Genomic DNA, 20909 nt, shown 5'->3' with positions numbered 1-20909 from the left:
CTCAATTATTGCTATGGGGAAAAAGGGGGGAATGTTGCAGTGTGCATATGACCTTGAATGACTTGAATGTCAAGTGTAGGAGTGAGTAACAATTACAGATGACTGGTTCACTCTTATGGTGCATTTAACAATGCATGTAAATTACAAAGGCTTGACCGGTTCACATGCTACATACAATAATAAGTTTACGGGCGTCTTGATGTGCAAAATTTAAAAGATTAATCATAAAAGTAAAGACAGACCGAAATCAGGTTGTTTGAAAATCTTACACAGGGTAGATGCTAAGACTGTGTTAGAAGGGCATGTTAAGGTTTGCTATGTATTTGCATATAAAGAACTGGAAGTCGCTATCTAACCAAGGACCCCAGTCCGGAATGCAGGACGGATACCAGTATACATCTAATACTAACTACCGCCCTAAATACACGGTAAAAGTCCGCACAAACCAACCGCTCAGTGTCTATCAGTATTTTTGTGTTGTTTCATTAGAGAAAAAAAATCTGCCAAAGTGAATGTTTTGTGTGTTTATTCAGCATGGCTTTACTATGAATCGGCATGAAATCCTGTTTAATCTTTCTCTTGTTGCAAATGTTATTCCTTTTATGACCCTATTTTGATCACTGTGCAGCTGCCCAGGAAAATTTATGACATCTTTCATACTTTAGTGACAGAAATCGTGTTGTCATATTGAAAATTCCTCATCTTCTCTGAACACGGCCTTAAATGTCATGGTTAAAAACAGAAGCAATTGTGCTAACCTATCTTTCATAAGGCATCATATTTCTGTGTAGCGTGTTGCAAAATGCGAAACAATAATAACAGTTGTTAGCGTATATGAGTGTTTTATAGGAAAAGCAATAAATATTTTATATTTTGTGCGAGGTCAACCTGATTTTCATGAGATTATATATTGCCAATAAATGTTAATGATCGACTGTAAAAACCAGTCTAGTGTCACTGTTTTACATGCAAAATGAATATCAAATTTCCTTGATAAATAGCACTCATGTTATTAGTGATGACGTCAATCGGAACAAAAAATAGCCTTTTATATAGCTCACCGCGAATTGATTACTTTCTTTGTTGTAAAATATTTACTATTGTTATGTTTGTAAGTGCCGATAGCTGTTTATAGAATGATCTTGCGTTACAAAGTAGATTTGTTAGTAGTTAATCTGCTGTATAGATATTGGGAAACTTGTTTTTACTAATGTTATATTATTTATGAGAATGGTCTGTGTCTTGGTTCTAGCATCTAGTTTATGCAAACATATATCACTGTATAAGACAGACTTGCCCCTTTGATCTTTACACTTTTTTCCTTCTGTAATTTAACGCACCTTGACCTAACAATTAGTCTATTTCTTACACTATGACCCGCTAGTTTTTGACCATGAGACTTCACATGTTTCCTCTATCTCCTTACAGGCTGCTCAGACGGGTATGTGGCCCCAGCCGTCCATCACCCTGGGTACGGGGAAGCCCAAGACAGAGCACCCAAGCCCCCACCACCCTGCCCATCCCTCGCCCCAGCACCTTGCCACGATACAGGGCGATATACAGCCAGAGCAGAAAATTAAACAGGTATTTTTCATTGGTCGAAGTTAGCAGAAGACTGTAGTCCCTAATTGATGGCTTGTATATTTATTTATTTCCAAATTAATGGAAGTTTTGTATAAATGCGCAGTACCTAGTTAACACAAATGTGGTTACAAACATCTATGGAAATATGTCAGTGTCAGGGTCATCATTATCATGGCTGTCACACGGTTTCTAGTGTGCTATTATGATTCATACTTCATTAAGTTAACCAAGTGAAACTTGGAACCAATATTCAAGTGCTTATTTCTGTAAGTTAGTGAGTTTGCACCAAATGTACATCAACTTAAACGAACACTTGATACGTTCATGTGACGGCTTCACTAAGCACAGAAATAATATCCCCTACAGACATTAATTGTAGCTTAAAATACCAAGCCTACGAAATATAAGATTTGTGAGTGATCCTTAAGTAGTAGTCTTGAAGAATTTCAAAGGTTGAATAAGTTAAAAGAAGTATGGCTGATTTAATTGCCAGAGTTGACAGTCGAATATGTTGGCATAAAATGAAATACTGGAGATAGGGTACATGGGAATCCTACATGTTTGGCCTTTTTTCGTTAAATGTGGGCGGAATCATAATTATGAAGTTTACATTAAGACTAGAATCAATCGATGAATTGCTAGGGAAAAGTGCAGGTATAAAATCAAACACTGCATTTTCTATTGATTAGTCAAGAAAATAATGCGTAACATTACATTGATAATGGTTGAGATTGCCTGTCTAATCCATTAATGGATTACTGAAATTGATTGAGCAGCAAAAAAATAATGCAGCTGTTTTTTTTTTATGTTTCGTAGTTGAATACATTTCCAGTGGTAATGAATGATCAAAAGTGAAATTTAAATTTAACTGCTGTTTGAGATTGTATTACATTGTTCTTGATTGCCTGAGGGTTAGGTTTTCTTCATCTGTATGTAGGTTGTGAATATGTTCTCCTGAAGAAATTCTCCGATAATTGTTTGTCCTTTCGATTATTGTTTGTCCTTTAGGGAGATATTGTAATGACTTGCCATGTGGAAATGGCTGGAGTCTTTAAGAGGTCAATGGCTTTCGGTCACAAAGAGCTATCAGATTTAATCCATTTCGCTGGTTGAATTATTGACATCTTAATGGGTCTGGTATTGATCTGTAACAGAGAAAGGAACTTCTAGTGGTTTAAATAATCTTTCAGATTAGTTTTGAAAGTTAAAAATAGCTCTTCCATTTGAGTTCTAATGTTCTTAAGTAGACTGAGGCCTGTATTTGTCATTTCCATGGAGAATATTTTTTACCAAAGTGTCATTTGCATTCCTCATGTTGCTACGGAAATGAGAAGATGTCCTCTGATTGGTTATCAGGAAAACTGCCATTCTCCGGTTCGGAGTTATAAAGATTCCTGTAAAAGGTCTTGATTGCACATTACATTTCTGGGAAAAAGTTGTCTAAATTCTACATGTAAATCAATTGTAATTTTGTTCTAGAAAGTAGTGTTTAAATAGAGAGAGCACTTTATACTTAAAATAGGAATGTAATAGTGAGTAAATATCTGTAAAGGTTGGACTGTTGGATTAAATGATGAAATCATACCTTCAAAACTGCACGTTTTCTCTTTGTTATGAAAGAATTAGGCCACACAACAAATCAATTTTATCTAGCATATCAGTAAGGAACATCTTGCAAGACACTCATGATGAAGCAGGTATTCAAAAGACTGATTGTTCTGCTGTTAATAAATACTTTCTTGAACTAAAACCAATTTATCTGTGGCTGATAAGAAATTTTATGACATTGTGTTTAAATATGAACTTCGTTTACGTTTATTACCATACATACATGTACTTTGTTCTCTTTCAGGAGCAGCAGCTGGAGACTGACGGGAAGATAGCGGAGATGATGCGTCGACAAGAGGAGATGGTCCACCGCAAACACAAGGAACTCATGTACCAACAGGAAGAGTTCATCAAGCAACAGCAGCAGCGTTACCACCGCCGTGGGGATGAGAAACCAGACATAAAACATGACGTGAAGCCCTCCGTGTACCCAGGACACATTCAACCCAAGGTGGAGCCCGGCAATGTGGCAGGCATTAAGCAGGAAGTGGGTACGGCAAGCTTCAGCTTGTATGGCTACCAGCCGGAGAAGTTTTCATACATCTCGGCGGATCAGTTGCAATCTTATGAACATTCAAAACTGGGGAGGTCACAGTCACCAAAGAAAGGGTTATCAGTGCCACCTCCCTTGATAAAAGACACAAAACCCCACAGTTCTGTGATAGTAGAAAACAAGCGTGAGACTGTAAAGTCATCCAGTCCTCATGGCGGCCACTATCCGCCCTCCCACATGTCTCCTCACCCCCAGCCAAAGCCGGCCCATACCCCTGAAAGAAGCATGGACAGGCCTCGCTCCAGCAATTCCAGCCCTGGGTCCCATGGCATGAGCCCAGCCCTGGCCCACCAGCATAATCTCATAAGGGGTGACCCTTCCCGGCAACCCACTTCAAGATCTCAAAGCCCGCTACGGATTGCGAGCCCCCAGCAGCTCTCTGCTGCAGTCATGCAGCCTATGGACTATCGCTGTAGCCCAAATGTGAATAAAAACCGAGGCAGCCCAGGCTCCAACACGAGCCCACACCATTCTAGTTCAAATTCCGCAGCATTCTCCCCAGCAATAGCCCAACCCCCAGTGTCATTACCTCACTCAGTTAGTTACACATATGGACTAATCACACAAGGACTTGTTCCTAATCCCATCTATTCCACTAATTCCAAGAACCCGGCAGAGTCTCAGAGAACAGTTTCTGTGACGGGCACTGCCCAGGTACCTAGAGCTGCCCAGTCGCCCAGCTTCAGCCCCCAGGGTCAAACAGGGGGCACAAAGAGAAAAGGGCAGAAAGAGGGGGCGACTAGGAAGAGACAGAAGGGTGGGGATAATCAGTCACAGTCAAGCAACAACCCTCTCAACTTGACTGTCCCAAATACCACACCACAGATAGTCTCTAATCCCTCGCCCTACACCACAAGTAGTGGAAACACTCCATCATCAGCAATGCATGTGTCACAAGCTAACCCTGGCACAGCCACAACTGTGACACAAGTGGTCAACCATAGACTTGGTGGTCTTACAGGGTTCATGGATAGTTTTAAATCATTTGTTGAGAACACTGTTCAGAATGCTTTCATGTCTGACCCTGACCTGGCAAAGAAAGACGGGCAGATGAAAAAGCCGACTCCAGAGCAATTAAAAGAACTGGAACAGCAGTTTGTTGCTCAGAAAGGCCAGCCATACAAACCCAAGTCAAGTCTGGAACGGTCGAGTACTCCTGTCACAGCACAGCAAGCCAACACCAGTCAGGAGGGGGCTGCAAATCTTCCACATAACGCCAGTAGTTCCAACCTTTTCTTGGCCGATACTCGACCGGCAAATGGACAAGTGGATACAGATAGTGACACTCTCAGTGCTCCCAGCCCTCCCCCTCACTTAAAACAAGACGGTAATAACACAACACAAAACAAACCCGCTGCCAAACACCCTAATCTGAAGAAAGCCTGGTTACAAAGGCATTCAGAGGATGACAAAAATGTGACCAAACCAGGAAACCCACTCCTGGCCACCCCAAATTCCAACCCAGTAATGTCGGACGGATCTAGTGGTAGTCCGACTGGGGAGGATAAAGACAATGTGAAAACTTGCTATGTGAACTGTTCCTACATATCACCAAGTAAGGACGGGGGCTCTAAATCGCCCATCAGTTCACTCCAAGGGGCCGTCCCTAACGGTCCAACAGAAGGCAAGGAGACCCCACCAGCTCTACCCCCAGCTCCAACAAATGATGGCGAGTCAACGACATCCGCATCAGAAGCAGAGACAACACAGGTGTGTAGTAATATTTATTTACGTTCGCCTAATTAGCTGGAATTAAACAGCCAAGTTACTGAGAGGAGTGCTTGTAAACACTGTAGATTTTATGGCTTGTTAGATCAGCTCTAACCACAGCCTTCTGTTATTTTATGAAAAAACACTAAACCACTGAGTGATGTAAAAAAAAAAAAAAAATTCATCCATATTTGTTATGAATGTCTCTAAATTTTGATTTTAATGGACTTGAAAATTTATGATGGATTGTGCTTTATGGTGGAAAGTTTTTCTTAATTCATTTAGCAGGGATAAAAAAACAAACAAAAATTATCATCCTTAATCATGGGCATAAATGTGCATTTAGATCATAATTAAGGCGTTCGGAAAAATAACATCTTGTACATTACCATAACTTATTATCTTGTTCATTGAAATCAATTGTGAAGACAAAACTATTATAGAAATAATGAAGTATTGAATGTAGGGCACTTAGCATTTATTTTCATTGGGGAATTATGTATGAGGAGGGAGGGGGGGATTTCAGGTTGATGAACAGGGAGATTACAAAAATTCTTTATCTCGGTGAAGCTGTTCTCCATATTTTATTTGTACAGGTACTTAAGCTTGGCTGTGTTTTGTTATTGTAATTGATGTTTTTCCTCATGCATGTTGAAAGGTGTTGATGGCTGTTCTAAATAACAAGGATGTATCCTATTCAACTGAGATAACATTTACAGTGTTAGATCTAGAAATGTCAAGGTCGCATGAATAAAAAAAACGGGTTGTCTGAACTTTTGTTACTGTTCATGTTAACATCCACAATATTTATATGGTCAAAACATTCATAGGTCAATCAGTGCAGCTATTTAACAAAAAAATGTTAATACAGAGGATGGCTATAAAACTTGTCATAAATTGAATTTTTGTTTACAACTATCCAATCGTAACTGTTATGTTCCATTTTGGTTTTTTACATTCTTGCAAAAATGTTTTCAGAACCCTGACGGTGGACCAAATGGTCGTAAGCGAGTAAAAAACAAGAAGGAGAAAGCTGTGAACCCAAAGAAAGCTAAGCTGGACCAACCCACAGAGGAAGTCAGCGTCAACAGCACGGCCATCGGGAAGAAAAAGACAAACCGAAGGAGCAAGGATGCTGCAAAAAATAAGGTACTTCAGTCCCTTTCTTAGACAAAAACATTAGGATTTAGGCTGTAAATAATATGGAAATCAGTCAGCTCATCTCTCTCATATTAAACACTTTGGGAGAAAGGGTGTCAATAATATGGAAGTCAATCAGCCTCTCTCTCATCTATCGAAAGGTTGTGAATTATATGGAAGTCAGCCTTACGTTGGGAGAAAGGGTGTGGAGTTTAGGAAAATTGTTTGGCTGGTTCCCAAGTCATCTGTCTACTCATACAAGTAGGACCAACTTGTTTCCAAGAAATAATGAAGTGACAATGTTTGAATTCCATTTCAATTTAGTTATTTCTCAAATGCCATTGTTTTCCCTGAGTAAACCTGCAGAAATTCTAGTCCTGGGTGTTTTGCCCTGCTTCATCCTTTCTGTAAATAGGTTTTTGTCATTGGCTGTTAATGTGTTAATATATTTCTCAACTGTTAATCATGCAGTTAGCAACTCACGGAATGTGTACTATTTGTGTCTACTAGAAAACAGCTTGTGTTAACTAATGACATAACAGAAACCTTGGAAACATCTATCTTCGGTTCCCTGATATTTATGGGTTTGTACTGGCATTGAAGCATTGTAAGAACCAGCGGGAGAAAGGCCGATGCCATATGGTTTCCATCAGCTTTCCTATGTAATGAGCATCAAATGTAAACACTTCGCTTACTTCCAGGAAATCCTCTCATTGCCTGAGAAACAACCCACAAACTCCCATAAAAATCTCATAACATCATGCCAGAAATCTTGTTTCTTTGATAAGATTCCTAATGAAGTGTCTGGTTCTTAAAAGTGGGTAAATTTTTAAACTGCTACACCGCTTTACACACCTAAGCTTTCTTAAGTGAATGCATCTTTATCTTTTCAATTGCATTCAAATTCTGATGAATGCAGCATCTTTGGAATTCCTCTGATAGAACACATTTAGTACACGTTTACCGCATGTGATATTTCATAGCAGGATATGTATGTGACGTCTATTAAACAAATGTCATTGACGCCGCTGCTGTTTAACCCTTTGCATGCTGGGTAAATTGTCGTCTGCTCAAAAATGTTGTCTGGTTTATTCTAAATTTCTTTCAATTTACTTAAAACTTCGGGGATATATTGACTGAGTTGCAAACAGCTTGGAACCTGACCAGGCTAAATTTCTTTCAATTTACTTAAAACTTCGGGGATATATTGACTGAGTTGCAAACAGCTTGGAACCTGACCAGGCGCCGAGTTAGCTGATTTTTTAAGAATAATAAATGTCTTTGGAGCATTATTATTCAGCCTTATAGGTGGTTATTCATAAAGAAAAACTACAAATAAATGTAAATATCAACATTGAATATTTTAGAATTGTCCTTCATTTGGTTTTGAAATCATTTGGTCAAGGCAACAATAAAAATGTACTGACCAAATGTTTCCATACACCGATGAACTGTAAGACTATAATGTTTAATCCTTAAGCAGTCCAGCATGTCATGCCTGGACTTGTTGCCTATAAATAATCCCCTATGAACTTATCATAGGCTTATTTGTCAGTGTTTGTTGTGTCAAAATGACCGGACATATGGGAATGAAATGTCCACATTCTGAAGGCCATGGGGGCTTGAAGTGGGTTCAGTGTGAGTTCACATTGTTGAGTTTTCAACTAGGCAAACACATAGCCATCCCATATCAGTGACAGTTAATAAATTAGGTGTCTGCATAGGTATGAAAAAAGGTCACAATGGTCATTAATCCTTGTTAGCCATGAGTATCAAATATGTGTAAGAAAATGTCCGTATTTCCTGTAGCAGTTTGTCATCTTAATGAAAACTATATTGCGTAACACCGCCAACTTGATTTACATTGATGACTTCAACTCCGTTTATCTAGCCATATTAATAGTTTTAAACCTATATTATTGTTTTATTGATACTTGTGAGCCATCAAATCCAATATCAATTCTAAATATAAGCTTTCAAAGATTGCAAATGTTTAACATTACCTTCATTGATTGCCAAAAAATTGCAAATTTTATGCATGGTTGTAGATTACTAGATATTATTTTATGTTCAAATATTTGGCAGGTAGATTACTGATTTGGCGTTCAATTGATAATAACTGAGTTTTTGTAAAATTTTATTGTGAAAATTATTATCTCATAATTTTATCTGTAGGGCCTGGCTTGACTTGTATATGTTACACCTGGTGGATTTATACAACATAAAATATGTAAATGAATTTAATGATCTGCATAAAACCAAATGTCCCTAAAGGCATTTTAGACTAATAAATATCATTTATCAAATGTAAGTTGACAGATTTTATGATATGACTAGGAAACTATTTTTTATGATGCATCATTTAGATAACTTTGAGATGCCCCCTCAATTGTTAAAAAACATTGCGGCTGTTGTTTTGAGTAGACAAAAACACAACCTGTCTGTGTTGTAAGATAATTACAGGTCTTTCCCATGTTTGCCAAACAATCTTGATCTTTATGCCTCATTCTTACATGATTGGATTCACCAAAATGAAGGTTTGTTACCTGTACTTCTGTCAAACTTATTGAGCCATCTTCAGATGTTTGAATAGTCGTTTGGTCTTGTTTTTTGCTATGTTAAACATCCTTATTGGCGTCTTAAGTGGGTTATGAAATGCGTTGATGAACATTGATGTTGGGAATTGTGTGAAACATATAATAAGGTATCAAATTGATATGCAAAGTCCTCATTTTAGACATACATTTTACTCTTACAGCTTAAATGTTAAACATTGATGTCTTCTTTTTTCAGGTTACCAATGACAACATGTCAGAAGAACAGATCAAGAAGATCGTTGAACACTGCAAGGAAACTGTGAAAGAGAAAGAATCCAAGCCAACAGAAGAGGCGTATGACAAAAAATATGACTTTGAGTCTGGTTCTGAGCAGAAGTCTGACAATCCTGTAGATATGGAAACCAGTCCAGCAGAGGAACCCCAAGAAAATGAATCTACCAAAAAGAATGAGAAAAAAGAACGCAAGAAAAATAAGGAGAAGAAAGAAAAGAAGACAAAGAAGGATAAACAGCTGAAAGAAAAGAAAGGGGAGAAAGTTGTGGATAAGATGGAAGAGGATATTGTAGAAACCATTGAAAATGTTTACCAGCCTCCGCCTTCTATACTGAAGGAAACAGAGATGAAAGGTATGTAATAAGATTATGTTGCACTCTTTTACACAAATCAGATAAAGTGATTGATAATAAATTTTCTAAGGGTTAAATACTTAAAAGTGCCACTATTGAACTTATTTTATTGCAAAAATTGAAGTGTGTATACTCTACTCTCTTTGTATGTTTCTGATTTACTGAACCAAATATTTAATATTACAGCCCAGCAAGCAACATTTTCCAAACCATTGGTGAAGCTGTCAGACGCCGACTTGCGGAAGACATGTGAACCGTTTCTTCAAGATGGTTCATGCAGTGAGGTCACGCCCAAACTGATGAAGTGTCGCGAGTGCCGCATGACCCCAACACAGCGAGGGAAAACTGTACCCAACATCTTCTGCAGATTCTATGCATTTAGAAGGTAAAATACATCTGAGCTCAGTAATTTTTGGAAATATTTTTACCGCCTGTGCCTTGCAAATTGGGAAAAAAAAAGTCAGATTGGGAAAAATACAAAATCAGATCAAAATATCAAATAAAATGGCAAATAAACATGTTTTCACCTATTTAATGACACTATATGCAGTGAAAGAGTTAATCTTGTCAAGATTTTGTTTATTTTTCAAGAAATTCATTGCTTTTTCATTCACTAACATAATGTGCATTTTTCAAATTGGGATATTTTTTTTTATCAAATTGGGAAAAAAATATAATTTTTTGGGAAAAATTGACATTTTTTCTCAAGGGGAAACAGCCTTTAGAAGGCAGTAAGTTGCACAAAATAAAATTACTGGAGATGTGTAATGATATTAGTCTCATCTAGATGTTGGTTCGAGATAATGCATCGAACTGGGTCAATATGAAATCTGAATAAGTGACATGGGAAAACTGAATATTATTACTCAAAAGCAAAAGATTGAAGTTAACTATTGTTTTGTCTTGAAATCATTTTACTTAAAACAATAATACGTTTAACTTGCATTGTCTTTGTCATTACATTGATGACCTGCATCATCTGAATGGAAGTGGATGAATCACATTATTAATGCACTGATTAATTACGTGACTGAGGCCACCTGACTGTAAACGTACAATTATGTGACTGAAACCACCTGACTGTAATACATTCAGTAACATGACTGAACCCAGCTGAGCGTAAAATGTACAATGTCTTGTTCGTTGTAAAACTAAGCATTGTTCAATAGACCCAATTTAAAACACACTTTTCAGTTATGGCTAAACATGTTGAGTTCTGTACATAATTCTATTATCAATTTTGACATGAAACATGTTACTGGGTGTGACAGAGATTACATATGTCAACATTACAAATCCTGGTCGTTATCAAAACCTTGAATGATTCAAGCATAGACATGGGGAAGATAAAGTTAATAAAGAGTAGATTTCTTGATCATATACCATGTCATGGTCTCTGTAAAGAAGATTTAAAATGAATTTGATCATTTACCTAACAGATCTTTTAACTTAGTTTTTGCTATCAATAACAAACTTGAGCTAAAGCGGAACTTAAACTTTATTCCTTGAAATAAAAACAAGACAAAAAAACTTTGTCAGATCTTGATAAATGGGTATTATTAGTTAAAGTTTTTGCCTTGTTAGATATAAGCACAACATTCTTCTCAATTTCGCTCATAAATGTCATAACAAAGTTTTTTCATGGATTGATAATTAACTTAAGAGCATAAAACCTAAATGACTCTGTCAAGCATTCATGATGTGAAGTGTAAACAAGAGGCTTTAGACATTGCTCACTTGAGATCTGTGCCATTGCAAGTAGTTCCCGCTATCAGAACGGAATTTATGCGTCTGGGTCAGGCTTTTAATTAATATTCATTTTTGGTAAACATTGATAAAGTGTTTAACTGTTACCCTTGACAGGAGTAAGGCGGTGCCTGTCTCTCATCCAAGAGGTCTTCAATACAATCTGTACCAGGGCACTTTCTCATGGTCTCTTGTACTGGTTTCTATCCAACCCAGGAATCATAAGTCATATCAGCTCTATAGCTCTGTTCATAATTGAGCTGAAAGACAAAAACTTAACTAGAAAGTGTTACTGTTACCCAGTCATCGAAATTAGTCTTTTGGATCAACAGACCCAAATTCATATGGTACTGCTTGGCATTAAATTTTTTAACAAACCTGGTTTTATAAAAACCAGAATTTTAGTAAGCCCAGAAAGCATTTCACCTGTGCAGGCCTTGTGGGCTTGTGCTTATTTCGACCACTGGTTACCTTATAAGTAATAACATATCATAAAGAAAAAAAAATGTCTAAACTATGACGTATTTCTTTACAGGTTGAAATACAGTCAACGTGGCTTTGTGACCATCGATGGTTTTTCTGAGCTCAGCGATGCAGAGCAGGATGATATTGACCCTTGGATACCCAAGTCCCCGATAATCGAACCAAAAATTGACGTGGACATGGCTCGGTTTATAATCAATCGAATTGGTGACAATTTCTGCGAGCTTGTACAACAGGAGAGAGACGCCCAGATCTGCGCAGGAGATAATGGTTGGTTCTATCAGATTATCACGTCATGTTATGGAACATCTAATCATTCCTTGCATTATAACATGAATGCATGTGATGATATTGTCCGTCTGTGTCCTTGAAAATGATTGATATTTCAAACATATTTAAGGTGTTTTGAATCTTATTCATTAACTAAATGATATTAAAAAAACTGGGTATAATTAAAGAGATTTCTTTTAATGGGTAGGATGGGAAGTAAAAACAATCCTAAAGAAGCATTTTATAGTGCATTAACCTTCTTATTGTAAGTTTAATGAAACCCAATCTTTCGTCCTGCCCCGTCTTGGGTTGCAGTTTTGTTATGAATAAATTTAAAATGCTTGATCATAGTTTGAATAATAATGAATTGGTGTTTAAATGTTGTCTACTTTTCAAATGGATAGGTTTGTTATTTCATCAGTTTAATTTCTAATGACGTGTCAATTACGTAGTCAGTTACCAGTATCCCAGCTTAAATACATAAATCATACTTCTTGAGCTTTTGGCAGTATTGTGTATTTTATGTAAACAAACATGACCTAGTTAATACAACATAATGTATTCCATAGGGGAAGGGAGATAACTTCATTTATATTTTTATGACCTGGATGTTTTCTTGTTTTATAGTCTATGACTTTGTGTACTTAAGCAGCCATCATCATTATTTGGTCATTAGAAAGTCTTAGGTACGAGCTAATAAAACCGACATGTTATGAAAAACAATCGATATACACACCTATTATATGTTCATTGAGACTAAATGGTTGTTCCCTTTACAGCTAAGATTGCGTGGAAGCGAGCGGTCACAGGGGTGCGGGAGATGTGTGATGTTTGTGACACGACACTCTTCAACATGCACTGGGTGTGTCGCAAGTGTGGGTTCGTTGTCTGCCTCGATTGCTACAAGGTTTGTCTTTGGTTCAGTTTTAAGTTAAAGAAATTGAAAGAATACGAAAGCATAGGTCCTGCAAAGCAGGTATATAAAGATAGCTAGACAACTGATTATTCATGCTTATGTAGAAGAATAAAGGCTATTCAGAATAAGATTCCTTGACCTTGCAGATAGCAGAGACTCCTGGCTCCATTTCTTGAAAAATCTTAAGCATAGCAGGCTTTCCCTTAAAAGTCTAAAAAAAACTTTAAAATGACAAGATTACAAAAATGATACCAAAATAATAATAGCGAGGTTAGCTTTGAGAAATTGGGGCCTGAAGTGGATTTGAACAGATTTGAAGTTTTTTTTAAACTATTTAATCATATTAACTGAGAAAAAAGGATCTTTATTCAAATAACTGGAAATTTTCTTTCTATAATATAACCCCATCTATAATATTACCCCATCTTCCTTACCAGGTGAAGTCCCAGTCTGGTGAAGAGTCTGACTCCGACTCGGACTCGGATGTAGGGAGCCATGGTTCGGGTGGGGGTGAGGAAGAGAAACGCAAGTGGCTCACGTGCAGTGCCAACCGTCAGCCTCACAACGTAGACAAACTCATGCTCACACAGATTATACCCTCAGATGGTGAGTTCTGATTATATTGGTGACTCTTGATATGTTAACACATGTTGAACAAGATGTTAAATAAATACTGGACACCTTTTAGGGGGGGGGGGGAAGCATAAGAGTTCTTTCTATTTCTGTATTTAATGCCACTTAGAACTCTTTTACTATTATCCCTTGATTTTGAGTCTTACTAATTATATGTAATAGACATTAAACTAACTGGAGTGTAACGCATTGAATGGCCGTAAATTGATATTTGAAAAATGAGTTTATGTGAACATAACTTGCATAACAAGACTTTAGGTAACTGTTTTAGCAGTCCTTGTTTTATTTAATTATATGAGCACATAGTAAAATATTCCACCTTTAAAAGTTGACAATTAAGTAATGAGTTACGGAGTTCACTATAACAAAGTTTTGAAAATTTGGCCCAATATTTATCAATGAAGCAGCTCTTCTTTTTGATATTTATTTAATACTAAAACAGATGTTACTGATATTCATACAAATTCAGTTATTTTAAGTATATGTATGATAAAGTCATGTGGCTGAATTACCGCATCTTAATGCGGATGATATCAAATGATAATTACCTCTTAATGCAAATACTTGTTTCATCTAATTATAATATTTATTACTATTCGCTATATTATGCTTGCTCAGAGGCCACATCATTGCATATATTTTACATCAATTCTTCATACCGTAACTTGAATGTATTTAGAGGATCTTGTGACAGCTTGCTGAATTCAGATGATCATTATAAACAGATTTGTTATAAGCCAAGATCATGTAAAGAAAATGCACCGAAGCATTTTTTCCTTCAGGCTTTGATTGCTGTAGACAGCTGTACACACATAAATGAATTGAAAAGAATTTGATTATAAACAAAATTCTGAAGAGTCTGATTGATTAGATTTCTGAGCATTTTTACGCAGAAAAAAGGCTTGAGTAACAGAATAATGCATTGGTAGAGATTTATTTTTGGGTGAAACCTGTAATTGGGTTTCAGACAGATAATTGAAATCAAATTGATGGTGCCAGCCACTTGTCTTTTTTAAGCTTTGAAAGATGTCTACACCTAGATGTGAATATTTATTTATTGCTTTTAGACTGTTTACAAAAGCAAGCCCAAAGACTTGATGTATGTGTTTGCCTAAGTTTGGGTAAAAAATAAATAAAAAATGATCGTCTGTTTCAGCTTTATGGGAAGTTGGCCGACTGGTGCACGAAGTTAGAGACAAGTGGGGTATGGCAAAAACCTGCCCATGCAGTCCAAAGGTGAATGCCAAGAAAAACGGCATTAAAAACGAGATCTCTGAAGCCATCAAACATTTATCTCCCAAGAAGAAGCTTGTGAATGGTGTCAATAACGAGGAAGAGAAGGGTAAAACAAAGAACGGCAATATTAAAAACTCTGTGTACAATCCAGACAATACATCTCCACTTAGTCTACTGGCCGATGTGGCCTCGATGGATTCGGAGAAAACTAGGGACCGAAGTGAATCCCCTCTCTTGAATAAAAAGGGGGATGGAAAGAATGGGAAGTCGTATAATCCTATCACTGAACCTGTGTCACCAGGCAGTAGTGAGAAAAAGTTACCATCCAGTTGTTCAACTCTTAGAGAACTCTTAACGAAGACAGCAGGGGGCAAAGTGAAAAATAATTCTGAAACCAATAAGAAAAAGTCCAAAAATGTGAATTCTTCATTAAATGACATTATCAAAAATGTAGTGGAGAAAAAGACACCAAAAGACTATGAGAAGGCCGGAGAAATTCTGGCTGGAACTGAATGTGAAAAACCAATGAAATTGCTTCATTACACCCCAAAGGTGAGCAGTCACATGTTAGTTAGAGAAACACCAATAATCGTTCACAACCTCACGGAAACCAGTGTGATCTATGCGGATGTGCCCCATTCCTGGTTGTGTGATGGCCGTCTATTGCGTCTTCATGACTCCCGTCACCGTGGTAACCAGAAGATCTTCATGGAACAGTGGCGCCGAGGTCAGCCTGTGCTCGTATCTGGAGTGGACAAATACATCAACCATGACCTCTGGAAGCCAGCATTCTACACCAAACACTTTGGGGAGGTAGAAAATGACCTTATCAACTGCAGAACAAGCTGCCTGGTGGTTGGACATCCCATGAAGCACTTCTGGGATGGCTTTGGTTGTGTGGAAGGTGAGTTGACTCTATAGTTATCAAAGCTGCTGCTCTACCATACTGAATTATATCTGGAATTCATTCTAATATTTATTTTTAAGAGCAAACTTATGTGAACCCATTTAAGTAAATTGAATTATTACTCACTCAATTTAGTTTGGCTCTTGAGATTTTTTCAAGGTGTCTGAGGTTGTGTCATTAGTTTTTATGTTGTTGTTTTTCTTTAATTGAATGATTTTACAGTTGAATTAAATAAAAATTGCATTAAATTTATTATTATGCACAGAAATCTAACACTTGTAAATTGTTCTATATTTAAACAATCATGTTTGCCTTTTCCAGAGCGTCTTGTAGACGAGAATGGTACGCCAATGTTGTTGAAGCTGAAGGACTGGCCGCCAGGAGACGACTTTAGTGATGTGTTGCCCCAACAGTTTGCTGACCTCATGCAGGCCCTCCCGCTCCCTGAGTATACGCGTAGGGATGGGAAACTCAACCTGGTTGCCCGCCTTCCAGACTTCCTCGTAAAGCCCGACCTTGGGCCCAAGATGTACATTGCTTATGGTGAGTTGTCGAGAATGGTGTTTGATCCATTTAGATTGATGTCTCTTGTTAGAAATGTAGATCAATTTGAGTCTCATATATTGGTGACTATATTCCTGGGTTCATTCGACTTGTATTCTTTGTGACCATGACTCTCCCGCAATAAACCAGTAATCCAAGGTCTTATATTTACATTGTTTTAAATGCATCCAATCATCTTGCTAATGCAAATGTTGAAGAAGAATGAGAAACACAATGCGTGTATGACTTGGTATTCAGAGCTTAATAAATCCCTGGTATAACATCAGTTGGTCACTTGTTGGTTACCTGGAAATAAAACCATTATTTATTGTCTTATTTTATTGTATTTTGTTGTTCCTTGGATAAGAATGTTTTTAAGTGACCAAATAATAAATAAACCAGTATTGAGGTATTCAACCAAATCTAGTCTATGAAACAACATTTGCTTTGATTGAGTGATGACATGATACTAAATTTCCTTTCTACCCCCAGGTTCCGCCCAGCACCCCCAGGAGGGCACCACAAACCTCCATCTTGACGTGTCAGATGCCACCAATGTCATGGTGCATGTCGGCTACCTGGACGAGGAGGAGCGTGGCTTTGTAGAGAAGGATGCAGAGACCATCAAGGCCATGGAGATGGCCCAGTGTGATCCCATCACCAAACGTCGCATCCGTGAGGTCCGTGAAACGCCGGGCGCTCTCTGGCACATATTTGACGCAGTTGATGCTGACAAAATTAGGGATTTTCTGAATAAGGTAATAATATATTAAGTGTTCTTACTGATATTGCTTATTGATATTAAACTCAGTTGACAGTTATCGAAGTTAGGCTTTTGAATCAACAAGCCTAAATTCAAACATCACTGCATGGCTTGAGAGTTGCTACAGCTCATCTCCATAAAATTCAGATTTGGCCTGGCAAACATTTGACCAGTGTAGGGATTTGGGGCCTGTTCTAATTGCAATTACTGAGTACAAAGAGGTTAGAAAATTGCAGAAGTTCATACTGTATTAAATCACTGAATATCAATGCAATGAGTTTTAAATTTAAAAATATATACAAAAACAGTTCTATATTTTAGATTGTTCTTTTTTCAGGTGGCTAAGGAGCGAGGAGAGGAAATCGAACAGCACCATGACCCGATACACGACCAATCCTGGTACCTGGATGAGGAACTGAGGGAACGTCTAGCCTGCGAGTACGGTGTCCTCGGTTACACCATCCTCCAGTGCCTAGGGGACGCCATCTTCATCCCTGCCGGTGCCCCGCATCAGGTTCGCAACCTCAACAACTGCATCAAGGTCGCAGAGGACTTTGTCTCCCCTGAAAACATTCACCACTGTTTTCAGCTGACTCAAGAATTCCGAGATCTCTCCTCGGGTCACTCAAATCATGAGGATAAGCTACAGATTAAGAATATAGTTTACCATGCTGTGAAAGACTCCTCCGCTGTGCTAATGGAGGCCGAACCAGAGGATTATGAGGACTGAAAGTGAAGAGAAGCCATTCTGTAGAGATGGTATTCCTGATTGTGCGGACTTAACATGGAAGTGGCCAAGTTAAAGAGCAATACACTGTCCTGGACTGGTGTTCTCGATTTTGACCTTAATACACACACACAGACTGTGACATGTGATACAGTCACAATGTTCTATGAAATTATCCAGGACTCGTTAAATGAGATTGAGAAGTGAGCAGTAAAACTGTGTACTGTGTTAAACCAATGTTTCCATCTTTATAGAGAAAAGGATATAAACGTTGAAGTGTTTTACTGCGTAACACCAATGTTTCTAACTTTTATAGAGAAAAGGAGATTACTGTACAAATGCTGTACTGTGTTAAACCGATGTGTTTAACTTTATAGAGAAGAGGATTAACATAACAATAGTTTTACTGTGTTAAACCACTGTTTCCAACTTCACAGAGAAATGGGGATTAGCGTACAAGTGTTGTTACTGGCATATAAGTGCTTCAAGTTCCTGTACATTCTGTTAATGACCAAAACCAAATATTGTTAAAACTGGATTTGACTGTGCATTGTAGTCCTTGTTTATGAAGGAAAACCAATGGCTTTGCCAGACAGGACTGTGCTATGTTAGCCAACTTTGGGATTATTTTAACATTCCTTGTGATAACGATGGTAGATGTTGTTTGTACTATGACTCAAGCTTCGTGGAGTTAACCGCTTTCAAATAACTGGATTGGTAGCCATTGTATTACTAGATTACGCTGCGAATGCTGATATTTTGTGATATATAATTGTAATCGGCTAATGTGTAACCTCTTATTAAAGGGAGAGCACTTGGTTGATTTATTATCCTCCCCTTGTTTTTGGGAGCAAATATTATGTATCAGGGGGAGATAATGTTATGTTGTAATTTTCCTACTGATCTCAGTCATTTTTCATGTTATCTTGTACTCATTCTTATGTATCAAGGATTTTAACAGGTTCCCTTACTAACAGAGTAAGTAAGACACTGATTGGAAGTTTTCTGCGTTCAATATTGCAATATTTACGATAGTCATATAATGCATAGAGGAAAGATTTGTAATTGTATTACAGAAAGTCATTTAAACCTTAATTTGCTACTTATATCATTATGAGAAGTGATTTACTGGTACGCAAGGTAATCACTCCAAACCGTGCTTGTTAGAGGTATAAAATGCAGTGCTTTACATAATAATGTACTCAGTACATCGTTTCCCACCACGCGTATGAACATTCAACTTCATCGACCAATCCTCATCAAACATTGCCAAGCCTAGGAAGACTGTTGTAGGGCAAACTTGATTTGACGATTCTCACGCTAACTGTTTTTAAATCAATGTCAAGTTTCTGTCTCAACGTTCTTAGAACTTCTCACGGTCAATGCAACTTGTGTTCAGTATCAGTGTTTTAATTGTGTTAATTCTTTCATTCTTTTTTGCATTGCTTAATATATAGAATTTTTTCAATTTTTTCTCGATAAGAAATGGTATTCTAAATAGTGAGTCCACGCATTTTCTTGTTTTTTTTTGCATTGAAATATTTTGGTTTTACCTCATTTTTGTTATTGTTTGGCTTTTGGTGTAAGGTTAGGTACGTAAACGTATAAATTAGTCAGACTTTTATTGACCTTGGAGGGTTACTATATCCTTCACATGAAACCTTTAAACTTGTGCTTATTTCTGTTTTAGTAGTCGATGATGAATTATTGTATAAATTATAAATATAGCTTCAAGTTTGGTAATGTTCTTAATTGCCAAAAAAATGGAGTATTTGTTATTTCTTGTTATCTCAATTATAAGATTGTTTATCTTACAGTAGCATTGTTTAGATTGATTGTCAATCCACTTTGTTTCATATTTACATTTCATCCTTGTTATATGTAAATAAGCTATAGAGCTATTTTTATATAAAACAAATCTAGCATATACTTCCTATATAAAGGCTGTATTGTTTGCCCAGTAAATGGGGACACAATATAACACATGCTAGAATGATCTAGGTCATTTTATTGTTCTAATAAAAGATTTCTTAATGTGAAATTGCCTTGTCTTTCTTACATTCTAAATGATGACCTTTGACCTACTGACCTCAGTTACAATAGGGGTCATCTTCTGGTCAAGGGCAACCTACTTACCACTGAAGTTTCATGGTCCTATGTTAAACTCTTGAGTCATGGTATGGGCAGTTTTCATGAAACTTTTTACCTCAACCTACTGATATCAATAACAAATGTGGAAACACATAAAATGTATGTGTTTTTCATGCATCACTGGAATATAGATAGTAAATATCATGAATACATGACTTTGCGTACAGAATCACAATGACTACGTTTTAGAGGAATCAGAGTATACATTTATTCTATTGGAACAATACAGTATTTATTGGTGGGCATATTCACAATGGTATTGCAAGAGCATGTATATCATGAAGGATTGTGTTGGCGCAAAGAATTGACATGACGCTGGTCTTCATTCAACCATTCAATTTACCAATCAAGAGATAAAATTGCCTCATTGAATAATACCAGGATACACGGTTTTATAATCTGTTGGATTACTTTGTCAACTTCTGACAATCAACCTTCGTCAAGTGATGAGGCAGAGCTAGGCTCACATTCGTGTCTTTGCTATGTGTGTTCCATCCAACACATTCACAGCTCAAAGGTCATCAATACCGTATTTAAACAAGCTACAGAATTGGAAAGCACTGTTGAAGGAGCTTTCATGGTCTCAGTTCAAATGTCAAGGTCACACTTTGCAGTATTGGTGATTACTGCTGGGGTATAGAGAATTTATAGCAGTTTGACTTTGTCACTGCTTAGGGGATTTAAATCGATGTTTATATTCTTGTCGAGCATCATCAAGAAATGTGCTGTGGGTACAATTCCAAAATTCTCAGCTG

At 37.3% G+C, this 20909-nt stretch overlaps 1 protein-coding gene across 4 annotated transcripts in view; it reads left to right on the top strand.

Annotated features, from left to right (window-relative positions):
* LOC128212462 (probable JmjC domain-containing histone demethylation protein 2C) overlaps positions 1-20044 on the top strand; it is a 73692-nt gene extending 53648 nt beyond the window's left edge. For 3 of the 4 annotated variants that reach the window (XM_052917932.1, XM_052917936.1, XM_052917935.1), the window contains 13 exons: positions 336-428; positions 1429-1584; positions 3437-5455; positions 6434-6604; positions 9389-9779; positions 9966-10164; positions 12061-12278; positions 13058-13185; positions 13632-13800; positions 14984-15967; positions 16292-16513; positions 17006-17271; positions 17614-20044. In XM_052917932.1, coding sequence (XP_052773892.1) covers positions 336-428; positions 1429-1584; positions 3437-5455; positions 6434-6604; positions 9389-9779; positions 9966-10164; positions 12061-12278; positions 13058-13185; positions 13632-13800; positions 14984-15967; positions 16292-16513; positions 17006-17271; positions 17614-18006 — 5409 coding nt within the window. In that variant the 3' untranslated portion in view covers positions 18007-20044. The remainder of the gene's footprint in view (positions 1-335; positions 429-1428; positions 1585-3436; positions 5456-6433; positions 6605-9388; positions 9780-9965; positions 10165-12060; positions 12279-13057; positions 13186-13631; positions 13801-14983; positions 15968-16291; positions 16514-17005; positions 17272-17613) is intronic. The other variant, XM_052917934.1, reaches the window with a different exon arrangement.
* The last annotated feature ends 865 nt before the right edge of the window (positions 20045-20909 follow it).

This window comes from Mya arenaria, chromosome 12 (assembly GCF_026914265.1).
Source record: "Mya arenaria isolate MELC-2E11 chromosome 12, ASM2691426v1".
NCBI lineage: Eukaryota > Metazoa > Mollusca > Bivalvia > Myida > Myidae > Mya > Mya arenaria.
The sequence above is the reverse complement of the archived record's forward strand: the minus strand, read 5'-3'. Positions and strand labels throughout refer to the sequence as shown.